This window comes from Vigna unguiculata, chromosome 3 (assembly GCF_037176805.1).
Source record: "Vigna unguiculata cultivar grain cowpea cultivar isolate G323 ecotype 2 chromosome 3, ASM3717680v1, whole genome shotgun sequence".
Classification (NCBI taxonomy): domain Eukaryota; kingdom Viridiplantae; phylum Streptophyta; class Magnoliopsida; order Fabales; family Fabaceae; genus Vigna; species Vigna unguiculata.
In genome coordinates this window covers 56202722-56218960 of record NC_140794.1, presented here as the reverse complement: position 1 = coordinate 56218960, position 16239 = coordinate 56202722, and the positions used below count along the sequence as shown (strand labels likewise).

Genomic DNA, 16239 nt, shown 5'->3' with positions numbered 1-16239 from the left:
TTATATAATATATATATCACTAATGATTTCTTTTTAAAGAAAAAAACTCCTCTAAAATATCATAAGTTGGTGATATTTCCATGAATAATCCATCGACATGAGCTATACCCAACTGCACCAACTTATCATCATCAGATTGATAAAAAAAAAACAGAGTAGATAAATAGATTAAAAATAGGTAAATAAGAACAAGAAAATTGAAGGAACATAATTGTGGAAGTAAATTTTTTTAAAAAATCAATAAATATTAATTTCATTTAATTAAACTGTTGATTCTTTTTCATCTTTCATCTACCAACCAAACAGAATCTGATGTTGGCCCCCAAAAATATCCTCGGAAGTGCCAATGTCTCTTATGCTACAATTCAAAAAACCTTGGACGGTTGTGAGGAAGAGTAGTACGATTTTGTCACAATCCACTACCCTAGTGCACACTGGACCCCACCCGCACATGGTTTTCATCAGACCAACTTTGACTCCTTTCAGAAACAACACCCCTGAAACAGGATTTGGTATTGTGTTCAAAAATCACCCATGTGGGTTCTTTTTTTACACATCTTTAAAAGTATGCTAAATAATTATGCCATATACTTAAAATTATTAATAACAATATTTAAATTTGTAAAAAATTTAAAAATAGAAACTTATTCACGAACATTAAGTTTCATTTTAATTTTGATTTATGTTTCTTTTAATTAGTTTTAATCATTTCAAACTATTAAAAAAACTAATATTTTTTAAAAATAACAAGGCATTGTAATTAGAAGTAAATATTTAGTACATTATTTAACAGTTAAATAATTATAAAACTTATTTAAAATTATTCAATACTATTTAATAGTAATTATAAATTATTTTAAATAAAGAATATACATATAATTAATATCTAAAAAATAAGTGTTAAATCGGGGATCCATAAACACCTTTCTGACTTTTTTTTGTATAATAAATATGCTACTCGAGTAAATAATTATTCTCTAGGACTTCTTAGGTAAATATGTTTAAAGATATTATCTTAAAAAAGGGAGTAGTATATTATTCACGGGTGGAATATATGGGGAAAAGACACCTTACACTGCATAATAGCATTAACAATCCAAAGTAATTTGCTTGCATTCAATATGTTAAAGCTCGGAAGAAAAAAGTGCACCTTTACATAGGGTCCACACATCTCCTTATCACCACCAACATTGACTATAATGGTAGACAAATAATACAACTTTAATAGATACATCATATTTATCATCAATAATATCTATCCACCTTGTATTGGCAAAGAAACAAATCACAAAGCATAAAATTATAAAATCTTGGTTTAATTTTTTTTTTTTCATTTACAATAAGTTGATTAACTATGAACAAAAATTGCTGTAAATTTTCAACCTATTAATTAAACATTTCATGCATTATCATTCCTTTTTTTTTATAAAAATATAATTGAAAATTATTAATTAATTTTATTTTTAAGTTTAAAAACATAAGCAATATATATTTTGTAGAGTCTTCCACAATACCTTCTTAATCTCTAAAGTTTCATTTTTTTGAGTATCTTATCCTCAACTCTCCAGAACACAAAAAAGGGGTGTGTATGTAAAAGATACTCTAATGTCTAAGTTAGTAAAAGATTATGAAATTACATAAAAAACATACTTCCTAATATATACTATTTTATAGTAAAGTTCATGAACCTTACCTGATTTGGGTCTTGATTTAGTAATCTTACTTGATGATTACAATAAGTTTTCTAACCTGCAATTACCTTTTCTTTTTTTACGGATAGTTCAATTGACTTAACATTACTAATTTTAGGTATGTTGTCTTATTAAATAGTATTCCCTAGATAGATGGTCCAATTAATATTTGAACAAGATTTTTAATTAAATTAAAATTTGAGAATATATATATATATATATATATATATATATATATATATGAAAATGTTAAAGTTTTTTTTGTTGTTTTTTGTTTATTAATATTTGTTATTTCTCATTCTGTATGTTTTTCCTTTCTTTCTGTATTCTCCCTCTCTTCTCTTGAAATAAACAAGCCCTTAATGTAATGTGATGTCTAATTGATTAACAATTTATGTTCATATGTTTTTGTCATAAAATCAGTTAATAGTAAAATTTAATACAATTTGTTTTAGTTTAAAATCAATTTTTAATTCATAATTAATTTCTCAAACAGAATTTAGCCATAGAAATTTAAATAAAATTATTTAATGTTTTACTACAGTTTTATTAATATCACCTGCTAACTTCATTTTAAGAAATCATGGAATAATTGTGAAAGAAAAAAAGGGGAAAATGCTGTCGGTATCTCTAGGAAATTGACATATATGATGACACAATTAGCGTAAGAGGAACTAAGGCAGATCTCCTCACACTTGTTAATTTCTCGAGTATGAAGTTATCAAATAAAACACGAACTTCACTTCACAACAAACCACTTTAAAATATATAATAAAAAAACAATTGTTATTTTAAAAATGATAGAAATTGAAGTAATATTAGTCATGTTTGGAATATAACTAAGATCATTTTTTTTTTTGTGTGAATTCTTTACTCTCACCTCTAAAATGATTTTTTTTTTCAACAACAAATTTACATAACTTATTTTCTAATATTAACAGATGATAAATAAGGTAAGTCTACAAAGATAAAATCTAGTAGCAAGCTTTGTAACATTATTATTTTTTTTCACAGCATTCACAATTGAGTGAAATTTATATGAGTTTCATCAAATATGTAAGGCCTATTCTTAATTTAGTAAATATATTTTCCAAACTAGTAAAAGAGTGTATTAGTAATACAGTGCTAGTATAAATAATAAAATTCTTTAAAAAGTACTTGCATTATTAGGCTTGCCATCAACATTGCTACCGTTCCAAAACTTAAAAAATAAGTATCGAAAGAATAGAATCATGGATCTTCATCTATCTTAAACATAAAATACGTTAACTGCTATTAATGATTAGGTTAAATTATACTTTTAGTCTCCATTTTCGTAGCAAAATTTGAATTTGGTCCCTCAATTATTTTTTATCTCAATCTGGTTCCTATTTTGGGAAATTTGACCCAATCAAGTCCTTTCCGTTAGTGGTAGAGTAACGGTGTTAAATGTGGTGCCACGTGTCAGCTTCTGGATTTTTTGAATTTTTTTTATTTTTTTTTATTTTTCTTTTATTTTTTATTAATTTTTTTAAAATTTTTTAAAAAATTAAAATTTTGCCACGTGTCAAGCGGACATCGTACCACGTGGCAGTATTTGGGAGTTGTCATTTTCTAATTCTCAATTTGGTCCCTGTATTTTATTTTTTGTCTCAATTTAGTCCCATTTTTTGTAAAAATTGTGCAATTTTGTCCCTCTCCAAATTGAAACCAAATTTAATTTCTATATAAATATGCAAAGATATTTCTATCAAAATTGATATTTCAATTAAATATTTTTAACAAGATTAAGTTTATTTTAATTTATATTTTACGTTAAACTTTATTTAAAATTGTTTTAAAGTTGTTAATAGAAAATAATATTAATAAAAAAATTCATAAATTATATTGATATTTTATTACATTATACTTTAATATTGTTTTTTATTTGAATTTATATTTTAAATAATTGCATATTTTTAAAATGTGTAAAATTCAATAATTTCTATACAAATATTTTAGTTAGTATAAAAATAAAAATTATATAATTTAAGAAAAATTAACTAGTTTATGTAACAATAAAAAACAAATAAATTTAAAATTTGAAAATAATTTTAAGTAAAATTTAATGTGAAACAAATTTAAAGAAACTTGGTTTTATCGAAAATATATAATAAAAATATCAATTTGAATAAAAAAATCAAATTTAATAAAAATATTTGTATAACATTTTATAATTTTTGTTTCAATTTGGAGGGGGACGAAATTGCACAATTTTTATAAAATTTGGGACTAAATTGAGACAAAAGATAAAATACAGGGATCAAATTGAGAATGAGAAAATGACACCTCCCAAATAGTAACACGTGGCACTGTCACGTGGCACGATGTCAGCTTGACACGTGGCAAAATTTTAATTTTTTTAAAAATTTTTAAAAAATTAATAAAAAATAAAAAAAATTCAAAAAAAATTCAAAAAAAAAATTCAAAAAATTCAAAAAATCCAGAAGCTGACACGTGGCACCCCATTTAACACCGTTACTCCACCACTAACGAAAAGGATTTGATTGAGTCAAATTTCCCAAAATAGGGACCAGATTGAGATAAAAAATAATTGAGAGACCAAATTCAAATTTTGTTACGAAAATGGGGACTAAAAGTATAATTTAATCTAATGATTAATTAATTAATTTTATGGCCATAAATATTGAGTGGAGGGAGAGAATTTTCACAAGATTCGGAGGGGGTGCGCGTGTATAGTGTATATATAAAAAAGTTGGCACGACTTGTTAATTTTTATAATATTTTAAAAATTTACACCATTTTGATAAATTTAAAAAAAATTGCACCACTGTAGTGCTTTTGCCAATTACCAACAATGATTCCACAGCTGATACTGAATCTTAAGCTTTTAATTACATGCATTAATACTATTAACATGAAAAATTAATTGAAGTTGTACGGAGCAAATGATTGATAAACCTAATTGCGAACTTATGCTTTTGCTCACACACCACATTCTACTCTCACAGGAGTAATATCTAGCCACCGTTGCAGGAAGAAAGAAAGGCCATGGACCAGGGAACCCATCCTACGCCGGGAGTGACTGAATCTTTCTATGATGTACCAGATGGAGTTGATATTCTGGGAAGATATGATGAAGAGTTTGCAAAAATCCTGACAAAAGATGCTTTGAAATTTGTTGCAGACCTGCAACGTGAGTTCAGGAGCGATATCAAGTTTGCACTAGAGAAGAGAAAAGAGGCCAAGAAGAGGTTCAATGAAGGGGCTCTTCCGGGGTTTGATCCTGCCACTAGCCACATCAGGGAAGAGGAATGGGTATGTGCTCCTGTTCCACCAGCTGCTGCAGATAGGAAAGTGGAGATCACTGGCCCTGTTGACAGAAAGATGGTCATCAATGCTCTTAACTCTGGAGCTAAAGTTTTTATGGTTAGTACAACAGTTGTGTCTTTTTTATTTTTAATTGTACCGATTTGAATTTTTTAAGTTTTATGTCATTTTCGTGGCCAGACGGAGGGACCTAATTACAAAGATTTTAATTGAGATGGTTAGAACTTGAAAGAGTGTAATCAAGTCTTTTTTTTTTCAATTGTGAAAGGGTTTATTGAATTTGGTTTATACCGGAACCATAGCACTGAAAGTTGTTAATGTTTTACTCATTTCTAAGGCTGATTTTGAAGATGCACTGTCACCCAGCTGGGAAAATCTCATGAGCGGCCAAGTGAACTTGAAGGATGCTTTGGATGGGACCATAAGTTTCCATGACAAAGTAAGAAACAGGGTTTACAAGCTCAATGAACAGACAGCAAAGCTTTTTGTGCGACCAAGAGGTTGGCACCTACCCGAAGCACATATTCTGATTGATGCTGAACCTGCAACTGGTTGCCTGGTTGATTTTGGCCTCTACTTCTACCACAATCACTCAGCATTTCGACGCACTCAAGGGGCTGGTTTCGGCCCTTTCTTTTATCTTCCCAAAATGGAGCATTCAAGGTAAGCATTGTGCTATGCAGTCATAGCACAAGAGCCAAAAAACAAAGCTATTTCTGTTAGTGATTTCATAAGTTTTAGTCTTTAATGAAAGCTATACACGTAAGGTCAAAATTCGAATGCAATTCTTTAGTTGGTGTTATTTTGTAATTAGAATTAAAGTTTCATAGTCATCACAGTAAAGGTATGCATGAAACACAGCCGCAAGACAAATTTCTAATTGTTATTGAAGAAAAACACCAAAATAACTTGTTTATGTCGAGGAAACAAAACGACGGAATAGTCCTAAAACATGTTCAAAACTCCATGTGCTAGGGAATGGTCCTTAATCGGATGGTCCAGCAGGACCATCATTTATAGAACTATGTACTAGGGAATTGTAATATGACAACCTTGTGATTGACAGGGAAGCTAAGATATGGAACAGCGTGTTTGAGAAGGCCGAGAATGTGGCAGGCATCGAAAGAGGAAGCATAAGGGCGACGGTTCTGATAGAAACCCTTCCTGCAGTGTTTCAAATGAACGAAATTCTGTATGAGCTGAAGGAGCACTCTGTGGGTCTGAACTGTGGGCGTTGGGATTACATTTTCAGCTACGTGAAGACCTTCCAAGCTCACCCAGATCGCCTCCTACCAGATAGGGTGCAGGTTGGCATGACTCAACACTTCATGAAAAGCTACTCTGATCTCCTTATCAGGACCTGTCACAGGCGCGGTGTGCATGCTATGGGAGGAATGGTATGTAATAAAACTACTCTGGTTCACCACTATTAGCATGAGTAGTTATTTTTATGCAGTTCTAACTTTTAAGTGTCACATTAAAAATTAGTGTCTGTTTTGTTTCTGTAGTACTTTTTAGGAATGATATGTAATGGAAGTACTTTAGTTTCTGCATTGTGCTTTAGCTAACCAATGAGTAATTACAAACTCCGAGTCTATGTTTTTCCTTTTTTAAAACTTGTACATAGAAAATGTGTCTGATAAAGTTGAAATTGTTGATCAGGCAGCTCAGATTCCAATCAAAGATGACCCAGTGGCGAATGAGGCAGCACTGGAACTTGTAAGGAAGGACAAGCTGAGGGAAGTGAAGGCAGGGCACGATGGAACTTGGGCTGCACACCCTGGTCTCATTCCGACCTGCATGGAGGTTTTCAACAACATCATGAGCAATGCTCCTAACCAGATAGAGACAGTGAAACGCGAAGATGCTGCAAACATAACTGAAGAGGACCTCTTGCAGATACCAGTAGGAGTCCGAACTGAGGAAGGTCTACGGTTAAACACAAGGGTGGGGATTCAGTACTTGGCAGCATGGCTGAGTGGAAGCGGTTGCGTGCCTCTTTACAACCTGATGGAAGATGCTGCGACTGCTGAGATTAGCAGGGTGCAGAACTGGCAGTGGCTCAAGTATGAAGTGGAACTCAATGGGGATGGAGTTGGAGAGAAAGTGAAGAAAGAGCTTTTTGATAGAGTGGTTGAAGAAGAGATGGGAAGGATTGAAAAGGAAGTGGGAACGGAGAAGTTCGAGAAGGGAAAGTACAAGGAGGCTTGTAAGATCTTTGCTCGCCAATGCACGTCCCCAGAACTTGATGATTTTCTCACTCTGGAGGCCTATGATTACATAATCCTGCATCGCCCTAAGTAAGAACCTTCAAAACTTTGAACTGAGAAAGAGGTTGGTTCATTGTGCTTAGTGATTGGATCATTTGGATTCTGTATTGTGTACTTTTTACGTTGTTGATGTGAAAAAAATCGCAAGGGAGCGATTTTCACAGGATTTCATGTTTGACTTGGTGCTCCTCATTTAATAAAAAGGGAAATGTGTTTTCGTTTTTATGACATAATGAGAGTTCAGCCTTCTTCTAAAATTGTGTCAAACTACAAAATGGACTATTTTGGATTTGCTATCTCGCTCTCGCTGAGCGTCTGGCTGAAGTCCAGTAAGAGGCTGAGAGCATGAAAAATTTAAATTTTGGTGGTGCAACATTATAAAGTAGTATGCATTGGTTTTTAATGTAATGTTATTATAAAAGTAATTTTTTGGTTTTTAATGTAATGTTATTATAAAAGTAATTTTTTAGACGTAATTTTTTTTGTTAAAAGATATTAGTTAAGAAAATAAAAATAAAGTGTTTTTTCAAAATTATTAAACATGTTAAGCATTATTGTTTGTTAGTTGCCAATAATAACTCTAAAAGGTTAAAAATAGTCCAATAATTACAAATTATTTTAAAGAAACTAAGTGTTAGATGTAAAGGCGACTTAATTTATTAAACGATTTTCATAAAATTTAATACTTTTTCTTTCAAAATTTTCCTATAAATCATCACAATTCACTTAAACTAAATATTTCCTCACCATCTCAAATACATTCCTAAATATACAATAAATTACTGGTACCAAACTACCCTATACTTTTTTCTTTTCTTTTTTTGAGATTTTCTTAATGTCTATACATTTCTTATTTTATTTTCTAATCATACCCATACATCTTAAATAGGTATGTCTCTTCTCAAGAAAAATAAATAGAAATTTCCTTGATATCATATATCCTATATTTGACATTTCTATTAATTTTTCAAATACTTTATCATTAACTTTTAATATCTAAATGAGATTTATCGACATATTATTAATTTTACAATATTTTTTAAAAAGTCGACACATATATGTTTGTATTAAAAAAAAAAACTTATATACTTTCATCGAATGGCATATTATGTTATGTGTAATATTTTTTGTAAACTGAGGATTTTCTACAAATATTTAAAATGACCATAAATTTGGGTCAAATTCGTTAAGAAGGGTTCAAAACATGTTTTTTTTTTTCTTTCTAAAAAGTACTTTAAATATTTATTTCTGAAATATTATATTACTATAAATAATTTTAATTTCATAATTTTGAAATAGAAAATGTTTAAACATTGTTCTAATACGGCACTCACACGACTTCAATCTTTTTAAAAATAAAATAAAAATATAACTCCAATAATCAAATCATAATAATTAAAATTATCATATATTAACACGTTTCATCGGGATTAAAAGGAAGTTGTCTTCGGTACAACTTTTTTCTTATTACAATCATAGAATAGAACCTTGGTATGATTTTTCTAAATCTGTAATTTTTAAAAAGTTGTCCATTTCTATAGTAAATCGTTCGAATCACAACATTTGCATGAGAATTGTCATCAAATCCATTATGTTTCAACCAAGTTGTATTTACCTGTTATAAACTTACATTAAACATTTATAACCAATACATTGATACTATAACTACACAGATGAAAATAAATAAGATGACATCAAATTAATCAGATTTATGTAAGTGTGAGAAAATATATTTAATTATAGGTAGTGACAAATTTTAGTGAGAGGAGAGAGGCCTGGCCATCCAAATTTTAATGTATATATAAAAAAGTAATATATGATTTAACATATTTAATTTTTAAATTATAATCTAAAGTTTTATATTTGGCTTCTTCAAACAAATTTATACATATATGTAAAGATTTTGACGTTACCAAAATATTTGTTAAAGATCCCTACACTCTATTGCTTTATTAATCATATCGACTCCACTTTATTTTGTTATTAATACCTTATTTAGTTATGAAGAGTTAGATCACATTGTTTTTTATTGATACTTATTTTATAAGTTTTACTTATTATGATGCATACTTGGTCCATAAAATCTTATATCATTATTTTCCTGGATAAAAAGAACTAAGGAGAAAGTATATTCCTTGCTCAATTAGAATCATATAACCAAATGATAAAATGATTGAAATAAGCTCATTTTTTGTGTGGACAATTTGAGAAATATAATCAATATTTTATCCTAATTAATCAAGTAATCATATAGATGTAAAAAGATTATTGTGGGTAAAATTCATCACATCACATAAATAATCATATATAATTAACTATATAATTACTTACAATTAAATTAATATTTATTACGTGATTATAAATGTCATTCAAAATTAAAGATGTTGTAGTCACTGTCTAATTCATTAAATATATATCTACCATTCAAACATTTAAAATAAATTCAAAAACCGACCTTATAGTATGTATAGAGCTGTCAAAACGGGTCACCCGACCAAACCCGGCTCGGCCCACGACGGGTTGGTCACTTAGTGGGTCAACCCAACCCGACCCACCACGGGTTGACGGGTTAAACGGGTTGGCTTACTGGCTCACTTAATTAAAAAAAACACACAATTTTTTTTCTTCAATCTCAAGAAAACTAAATTATAATTCCGATTAAAATCTAAATAAACTTCAATACAATCCAAATAAAATCCCAAATTATGTTAAACTCCAAATACAAACCAAAATCACAAAAATATAAATTATTATCTAACATCGAATTATTCTTGTCACTTATCAAACTATAGTATTAGAGTCTTTAATATATAAATCCACAGCATTTTCATCTCTTGAAAAGTGAAAATCTCATGTACGGTTCTGTAGAGTGGTAGTAAGGGTGACTTGTCTGTCAACTTTTCCACTATTACACCTAAAAAACTAAACTCCGCCTTACGTAAAGTTGTCAGAGTATGCTTAACCTCTGGATTTGAAATTACTGTTTATATACCCGGTATTGACCATAATTTACAAAAACATTTTGTAGTCCTAGTAAGAGGGGGATGGTTAAAGATTTACCCGGTATGAGATATCACATTGTTCGAGCTTCTTTATCTCCATCTACAATAAAACAAGATAAAAATAATGTTAACTAATAATATTAAAAGATTAAGTATTAAGTAATTAAATCAATTTAACAATACTAACAATAATGTTACCTGTTAGCTCAAAACCATGCAACCAATTTTGTATTAAAATGAGTGTCTCAACATTCTCTAGAAGAATGGAAGAACAATATTTGGTTAGCACATGAGAACCAAGACTAAAAACAAACTCACTAACAATATATATATATATATATATATATATATATATATATATATATAATAAAGAGCACATTGAAGCCAGAAATATTATAACCGACTGACCCAAAATATCTCAAAAAATATCTTAATAAAATATCAATTAGGCCCAAATTCCTAGACTCATAGACCTTCATGAATCGGGTCGAGCCTTGAACAATCAGGACGGTACAATATATATATAATATACATATATAATATACATATATATATATATATAATATACATATATATATATATATATGTATATTATATACACATATATATATATATATATATATATATATATATATATATATATATAAATTTAATATTTAAAATTTATTGGCGGGTTGATGAGCCAACCCGGCTCATCACGGATTCAACCCGAATGAGTTGGATTCTTAGTGGGTTGGGTTTAATTTTAATTTGTACTGAAATATTTAGTATCTAAAGAAATATTCAATGTCAAACATCTAGAAAGAAATGATAATTATATAAATTTAAGATTAGAATATTGAATAACTTATATAAAAGTGGAAAATTTTTATAAAATACTACTCAATTACATATAGGAATAATGTTATTTTGACCCATTTTTAACCCATTATTCTCGTTACCCTTCAATTATCTATTTAAATTTTTTTGGTGGTATGATATGATAATTTAAGAGTAATTGGAGTGATGAGTTGGTCAAAATATCATTATCCTTACATATAAATAATATTTCGTAACAATATCTTTTGCATCCTAGATCAATTAAAAAAAAAAATATGAATGTCATATTTAAGTATAACATTTTGTTAAATTAATATAGTATTTACATTATTTATACACCTACTTTTTACATTTTTAGTTTGTTACTTTAATTTTCTTTAATTCGTATATACAATTTTAAATTTTTTGATTAAATTGAAAATAAAATAAATCTCAGAAATGGAAATTCACTTAATAAAATCTGATTGGTTTAAATCTAAAATATTACTGCGTTAAAAATCTAAAAAGACAACTTATCCAATAAATCCTATAAATGAAATCTAAAATATTATAGTCCATATTTTAAATTGAGATAAGTTTATTTTCGTTATCAAAGTTTAAAATAATTTAACTGTAATTAGAATAAAGAAAATAAAAAAATGTAGTTCTAAATCCTTAGAGATAAATTACAATTGAAAAATATCATTAATTAGTTTAATTGAGAGAGTGGAAAATAGTGAAAAGAAAACCTAAAACGCGTGAAATCCAGCAAATAATTGATAGGATCGCCGCCTCTCTTGAAAGGGGAGACACACTCTATCTATTTTATTATTTAAAGTCGGTAAAGCCCAAACGAATCTCACAATAAACGCGTCAACGAAGGCGGCTTCTTTCGTCTCTGTCTTCTGCTTCAGCTTTTCTCATTTCGCTTGCTTTTCGTGTCGCCGGTAAGGCAATTCGATACCTCTGAACCCTAACGAGACGCAGCCAACGTTTAGGGTTTCGATCATCCATTCATTCTTCCTTGTTTCCTTTGCCTGATTGCTTCCGTGTGGTTTCATTTCGCTCTTTCGTTTCAATTCTGTTGATTCTATCGAGGAAGCGCTTGAGAAAATTATAAATGATTTTTGTCGTGTGCTTTTCTCTTGATTAGGGTTTGTAAATCTTTAAAAAAAAATTGAATTATCCGTTCTGCTATTTTTGGGAGGGTTAGGGTTTCGAAATTTGGGGATTGTTGAGGATTTCGGTTTGAAATACATTTTTCTTGGATTCTTAATTGCTTATTGAGAGGAATTGTGCTTGTGCTTGTCAATCAATGGCGGCAGGGCGAAAAAGTGTTCCGCTGAAAGGTGACTTTTTCAAATACAGTTCCACGAAGGGGTCTGATCACTATAAGAATGGCTCTTTCGGCGTTGAAGTCGGTGGATCTCGCAGCCATCACTTTGCTCGTTCCGATGAGCCTCGTGGTCGGAAAGAGGAGAGAGAGCAAGGTGAGATCTGTGTTGAAGATGACGAATATGAGGTTGCCTATGGTTTGCCACCGCCACAGAAGAAAAGGAAGTTTTCTCCAATCGTATGGGACCTAGCAGAGAAGGAAGAAAGAATTTCGTCCGAGAGTAGGATCTCGGAGACTGTTGCTCTGTCTCCTCTTCCCTCTGTACTGAGCAGTCCTGGAGCCAACCTTGTTGATTCAGATGATCTTATGGCGGAATCTTTGCGAGATTCTCGAAGCTATGGACAAGATGTGGAGGAAGAGAAGGATGTTCAAGAATGGACTATCAGAAAGTCAAGATGGGCTAGTGATGATGGTCCCTCACCCAGGGCTGCTGATGATAAATTCAATCATGGCAAAGGCAGCTCCAGTCCTGAAATTGGTGAATTCCATCGCAGTGAATCTTCAGAAAGCACTGTCACTAGATCGTCAGGAAGCACGGGAAGAGATCATTATCTTGGACTTTCTACTGATGACGCCGATTCTGAAAGGGATTTCCACATAGATCCCATGGACGATGTTGAGGAACCAAGTGACGTTGGTGATTGTCCATCGGATTCTGAAGAGAGTGATGGATTGATGCAAGTGCACAGAAATATAAATATGCTTCACAGTTGCAGAAGTGTGTGCGAGTTTGAGATGATTAAGAAAATAAATGAAGGAACTTATGGTGTTGTCTATAAAGCTAGGGATAAGAAAACTGGAGAATTAGTCGCATTGAAGAAGGTGAAGATGAATATAGAGAGGGATGGCTTTCCGATGTCATCCTTGAGGGAAATAAACATTCTCTTGTCTTTTAACCACCCTTCCATTGTGAATGTTAAAGAAGTAGTTGTAGATGACTTTGACGGTACTTTTATGGTAATGGAATTCATGGAGCATGACCTCAAGGGAATGATGGAGGTTAAGAAACAGCCTTTTACCATTAGCGAAATTAAATCCTTGGTAAAGCAACTTCTTGAAGGTGTCAAGTATCTCCATGATAACTGGGTTATCCATAGGGACTTGAAGTCATCAAACATTCTGCTGAACCATGACGGGGAGCTTAAAATATGCGATTTTGGGTTGTCAAGGCAGTATGGAAGCCCTCTGAAGCCATATACTCCTGTTGTGGTGACACTATGGTACAGGTAAGTAGCATTATAATATTACTTCAGTTTTTACGGAGTTATCTCCGTAAGTGTATATGATTTTTCATTATATTGGTAGAGAAATATATGCCATAAACTCATGAATGGGTATATTGGTTTGTGCAGGGCACCTGAACTTTTGTTGGGTGCTAAAGAATATTCAACAGCAATTGACATGTGGTCAGTGGGTTGCATAATGGCTGAATTATTTTCCAAGGAGCCTCTATTCAGGGGTAAAAGTGAACTTGAACAACTTGATCAGGTTATTATTAATAAAATCAATTGAATTTTACTTTTTCTTCTCCTCATTTATTCTACTACGTGAGAACTCTGCTGCCTAGTAACACTTCTCTCTTTGTCCACTGTCTGCAGATTTTTCGAACCCTGGGTACGCCTGATGAGAAAATTTGGCCTGGTTTATCCAAATTACCTGGGGCTAAAGCAAAATTTGCCAAGCAACCGTAAGCATGCCTTCTCTCTTTTTGTTCTGTTTTTGGAATTCCTTGTTATGACTTATGGGTGATAATGCAGTTATACTTTGTCAACTGTGTTTGATTATAAGTTATTTGATATTTCAGGTTTAATAGGTTAAGGAAGAAGTTTCCAGCTGCATCATTTACCGGTTTGCCAGTTTTATCTGAGCTAGGATTTGACTTGTTGAAGAAGCTTTTAACTTATGACCCGGAAGAGGTATATATTGTTCATTGAATAATTTTGTATTGATTTTCTGCAACATGAAGCTGAATAAAACCTGATGTTTAAAACTTGTTTTACTTCTTGCAGAGGATAACTGCTGAAGATGCTCTCCTTCATGATTGGTTCTATGAAGGCCCTCCTCCCAAATCTGATTTCAATCCTATTTTTCCTTCCTGGAGGTGCTAGGACAGGTACTCTTGCTGGATGTATGAAATACCAAGAACAATGCTATTTTTACTGCCATTGTTTCCAACTTTTTCCTTCCCAGTTAATGATCATATACAAAGAATGATATATTGCAAGTGACAGCGTGATGGACTTGACTAGGCAATTGTTTGCTTTATAAATTACATGCGGCGGATTAATGTATATACCTGAGAAGGTATGACTAGCACTTGATTTTCTTTCCCTTGTGAAACTCAATGTATCTCTCTTGCTGGTGAAAATGATGTATATAATATTTCAGGACAACTAGTAATTAATGATGAATTTTTGCTCTGGTATGTTCTTATCCTGTACCAGCTATTTCCGTTTTTGTTTTCTTTTCATTAAGTTTGTTCTATCCTTTTGGCTACCCCATTTAAGGTTTGTTTGAAACAGTTGCGAAATTAAATTTTTTCAATATCTCGATTATTGTCAAATTATATTTAGAATCTGTTTTTCTTCTTTTTGAAGTTTATCTAAATGTGATTACAAGATAAATAAATTCGTTTAAATATATACAAAATAATGAATGAGAAATAAACAATAGCTAAAAATTTTCAATTTTAGGAAAAAAATAGACCATTTTACAAATATTCAGTTATTGCCAAACATCTTTCTTTTTCTAGAAAAAAAAACAGTTGAATTGATTTCAGCTGTTTTAAAATTGCTGCACTAAATCGGGTCTAAGGAGTTTTGTTCTTCTGTTTTTTCTTCTACTAATTTTACACCAGGAAATGCTTCAAAAAACATTGGCTGCATTCATGCGCCAAGCATTTGTAGGTGTTGGATATGTAGAAAAATAATCAATAATCAATTCCCAGGGATATTCGTGGTCAACAGGTAAACATGTTCAATTTGAAAGTCGATCCCTGAAATAAAATGATGATAGTGTGTGCTTGTTTTCTGGGGAGTGGTTCCCATCTTCCATGTTCTTGCCCATTTTTCTGCAGTAGGGTTTACATATCCATAATCGGAATGCGGTTTTTAAATTTGATAATACACGGGAATGAGTTTAGGCGGCCGTGATTGCATTCTGGAAAAGGGGGTCACAAGGAAGCCGTGAGATACGTTGAAGATTGTGGAGCTCTGCAAGGTAGGTAGGTAGGTGATATTTGTGCTTCCCCGGCTCTGCTTTTGGTGGGTCGTATATGGTAATTTGATGAAAACTCAATTAAAGGTAACATTCTTTTATTAATTTATTATAGAGAATTAAAGTTTCCTTGAAATGAAGAGTTTTGATTTACTTTGTTTGTCTCGAATAAGACACGTTCTTTATTTGACTAGTGTATAATATCAGATATTACATCCAAGTGTTAACTGACCTTGCAATCGCTGAACACTGTTCTTACGGTGCTGATATTCACTCAATCTTTTCTCTGGATTTTCAGTTCAAGGTGCAAAGGTTTTGGTTGGTATGAAAAAATTGAGGATGATGAAGATGTAATTAAATATTTTGGTTGGAAAGAGAATGGGAAAAGTAATTTTGAAATTAATGGTTTTACCCCTTCTTTCTTTTCATATTTGATTATATTTTTCAGCCTAACATTTACCTATTTTATTACACTTCATTTGTTTTTGTTTTATAATTTATTTCTCATTTTATATCCTGGTGAGTTTAATTTTCGTTTGCTGATTTTTTGGTGTTGT

At 31.1% G+C, this 16239-nt stretch overlaps 2 protein-coding genes across 5 annotated transcripts; both read left to right on the top strand.

The window, feature by feature from the left end:
• Positions 1-4609: 4609 nt before the first annotated feature.
• LOC114177473 (malate synthase, glyoxysomal-like) lies at positions 4610-7503 on the top strand. Its single transcript, XM_028062841.2, has 4 exons — positions 4610-5099; positions 5338-5663; positions 6067-6397; positions 6663-7503. The coding sequence occupies exons 1-4, from the start codon at positions 4722-4724 to the stop codon at positions 7302-7304; spliced, it is 1677 nt and encodes a 558-aa protein (XP_027918642.1). The 5' UTR covers positions 4610-4721; the 3' UTR covers positions 7305-7503.
• Positions 7504-11918: 4415 nt separating this feature from the next.
• On the top strand, positions 11919-16096 carry LOC114178201 (Protein kinase superfamily protein). Of its 4 annotated transcripts, XR_014993525.1 has the most exons (7): positions 11919-13692; positions 13819-13954; positions 14065-14153; positions 14271-14382; positions 14476-14770; positions 14855-14888; positions 15324-16096. XR_014993525.1 is itself a non-coding variant. In XM_028063968.2 (5 exons), the coding sequence occupies exons 1-5, from the start codon at positions 12386-12388 to the stop codon at positions 14572-14574; spliced, it is 1743 nt and encodes a 580-aa protein (XP_027919769.1). In that variant the 5' UTR covers positions 11919-12385; the 3' UTR covers positions 14575-14891. The 4 variants fall into 4 exon arrangements, 1 of the variants encoding a protein (XP_027919769.1); XR_014993526.1 differs by lacking the exon at positions 14855-14888; XR_014993524.1 differs by lacking the exon at positions 15324-16096 and having other exon boundaries at positions 14855-14891.
• Positions 16097-16239: the final 143 nt, after the last annotated feature.

What these genes read in the sequence shown, in the direction of transcription:
- LOC114177473 (XM_028062841.2), top strand. Translation starts at nt 4,722, where the DNA reads ATGGACCAGGGAACCCATCCTACGCCGGGAGTGACTGAATCTTTCTAT. An exon ending in CTGGAGCTAAAGTTTTTATG is followed by an intron (nt 5,100 to 5,337) that starts GTTAGTACAACA and finishes CTCATTTCTAAG; the next exon opens with GCTGATTTTGAAGATGCACT. An exon ending in CCCAAAATGGAGCATTCAAG is followed by an intron (nt 5,664 to 6,066) that starts GTAAGCATTGTG and finishes TGTGATTGACAG; the next exon opens with GGAAGCTAAGATATGGAACA.
- LOC114178201 (XM_028063968.2), top strand. Translation starts at nt 12,386, where the DNA reads ATGGCGGCAGGGCGAAAAAGTGTTCCGCTGAAAGGTGACTTTTTCAAA. An exon ending in AACTTGAACAACTTGATCAG is followed by an intron (nt 13,955 to 14,064) that starts GTTATTATTAAT and finishes CACTGTCTGCAG; the next exon opens with ATTTTTCGAACCCTGGGTAC. An exon ending in GCAAAATTTGCCAAGCAACC is followed by an intron (nt 14,154 to 14,270) that starts GTAAGCATGCCT and finishes TTGATATTTCAG; the next exon opens with GTTTAATAGGTTAAGGAAGA.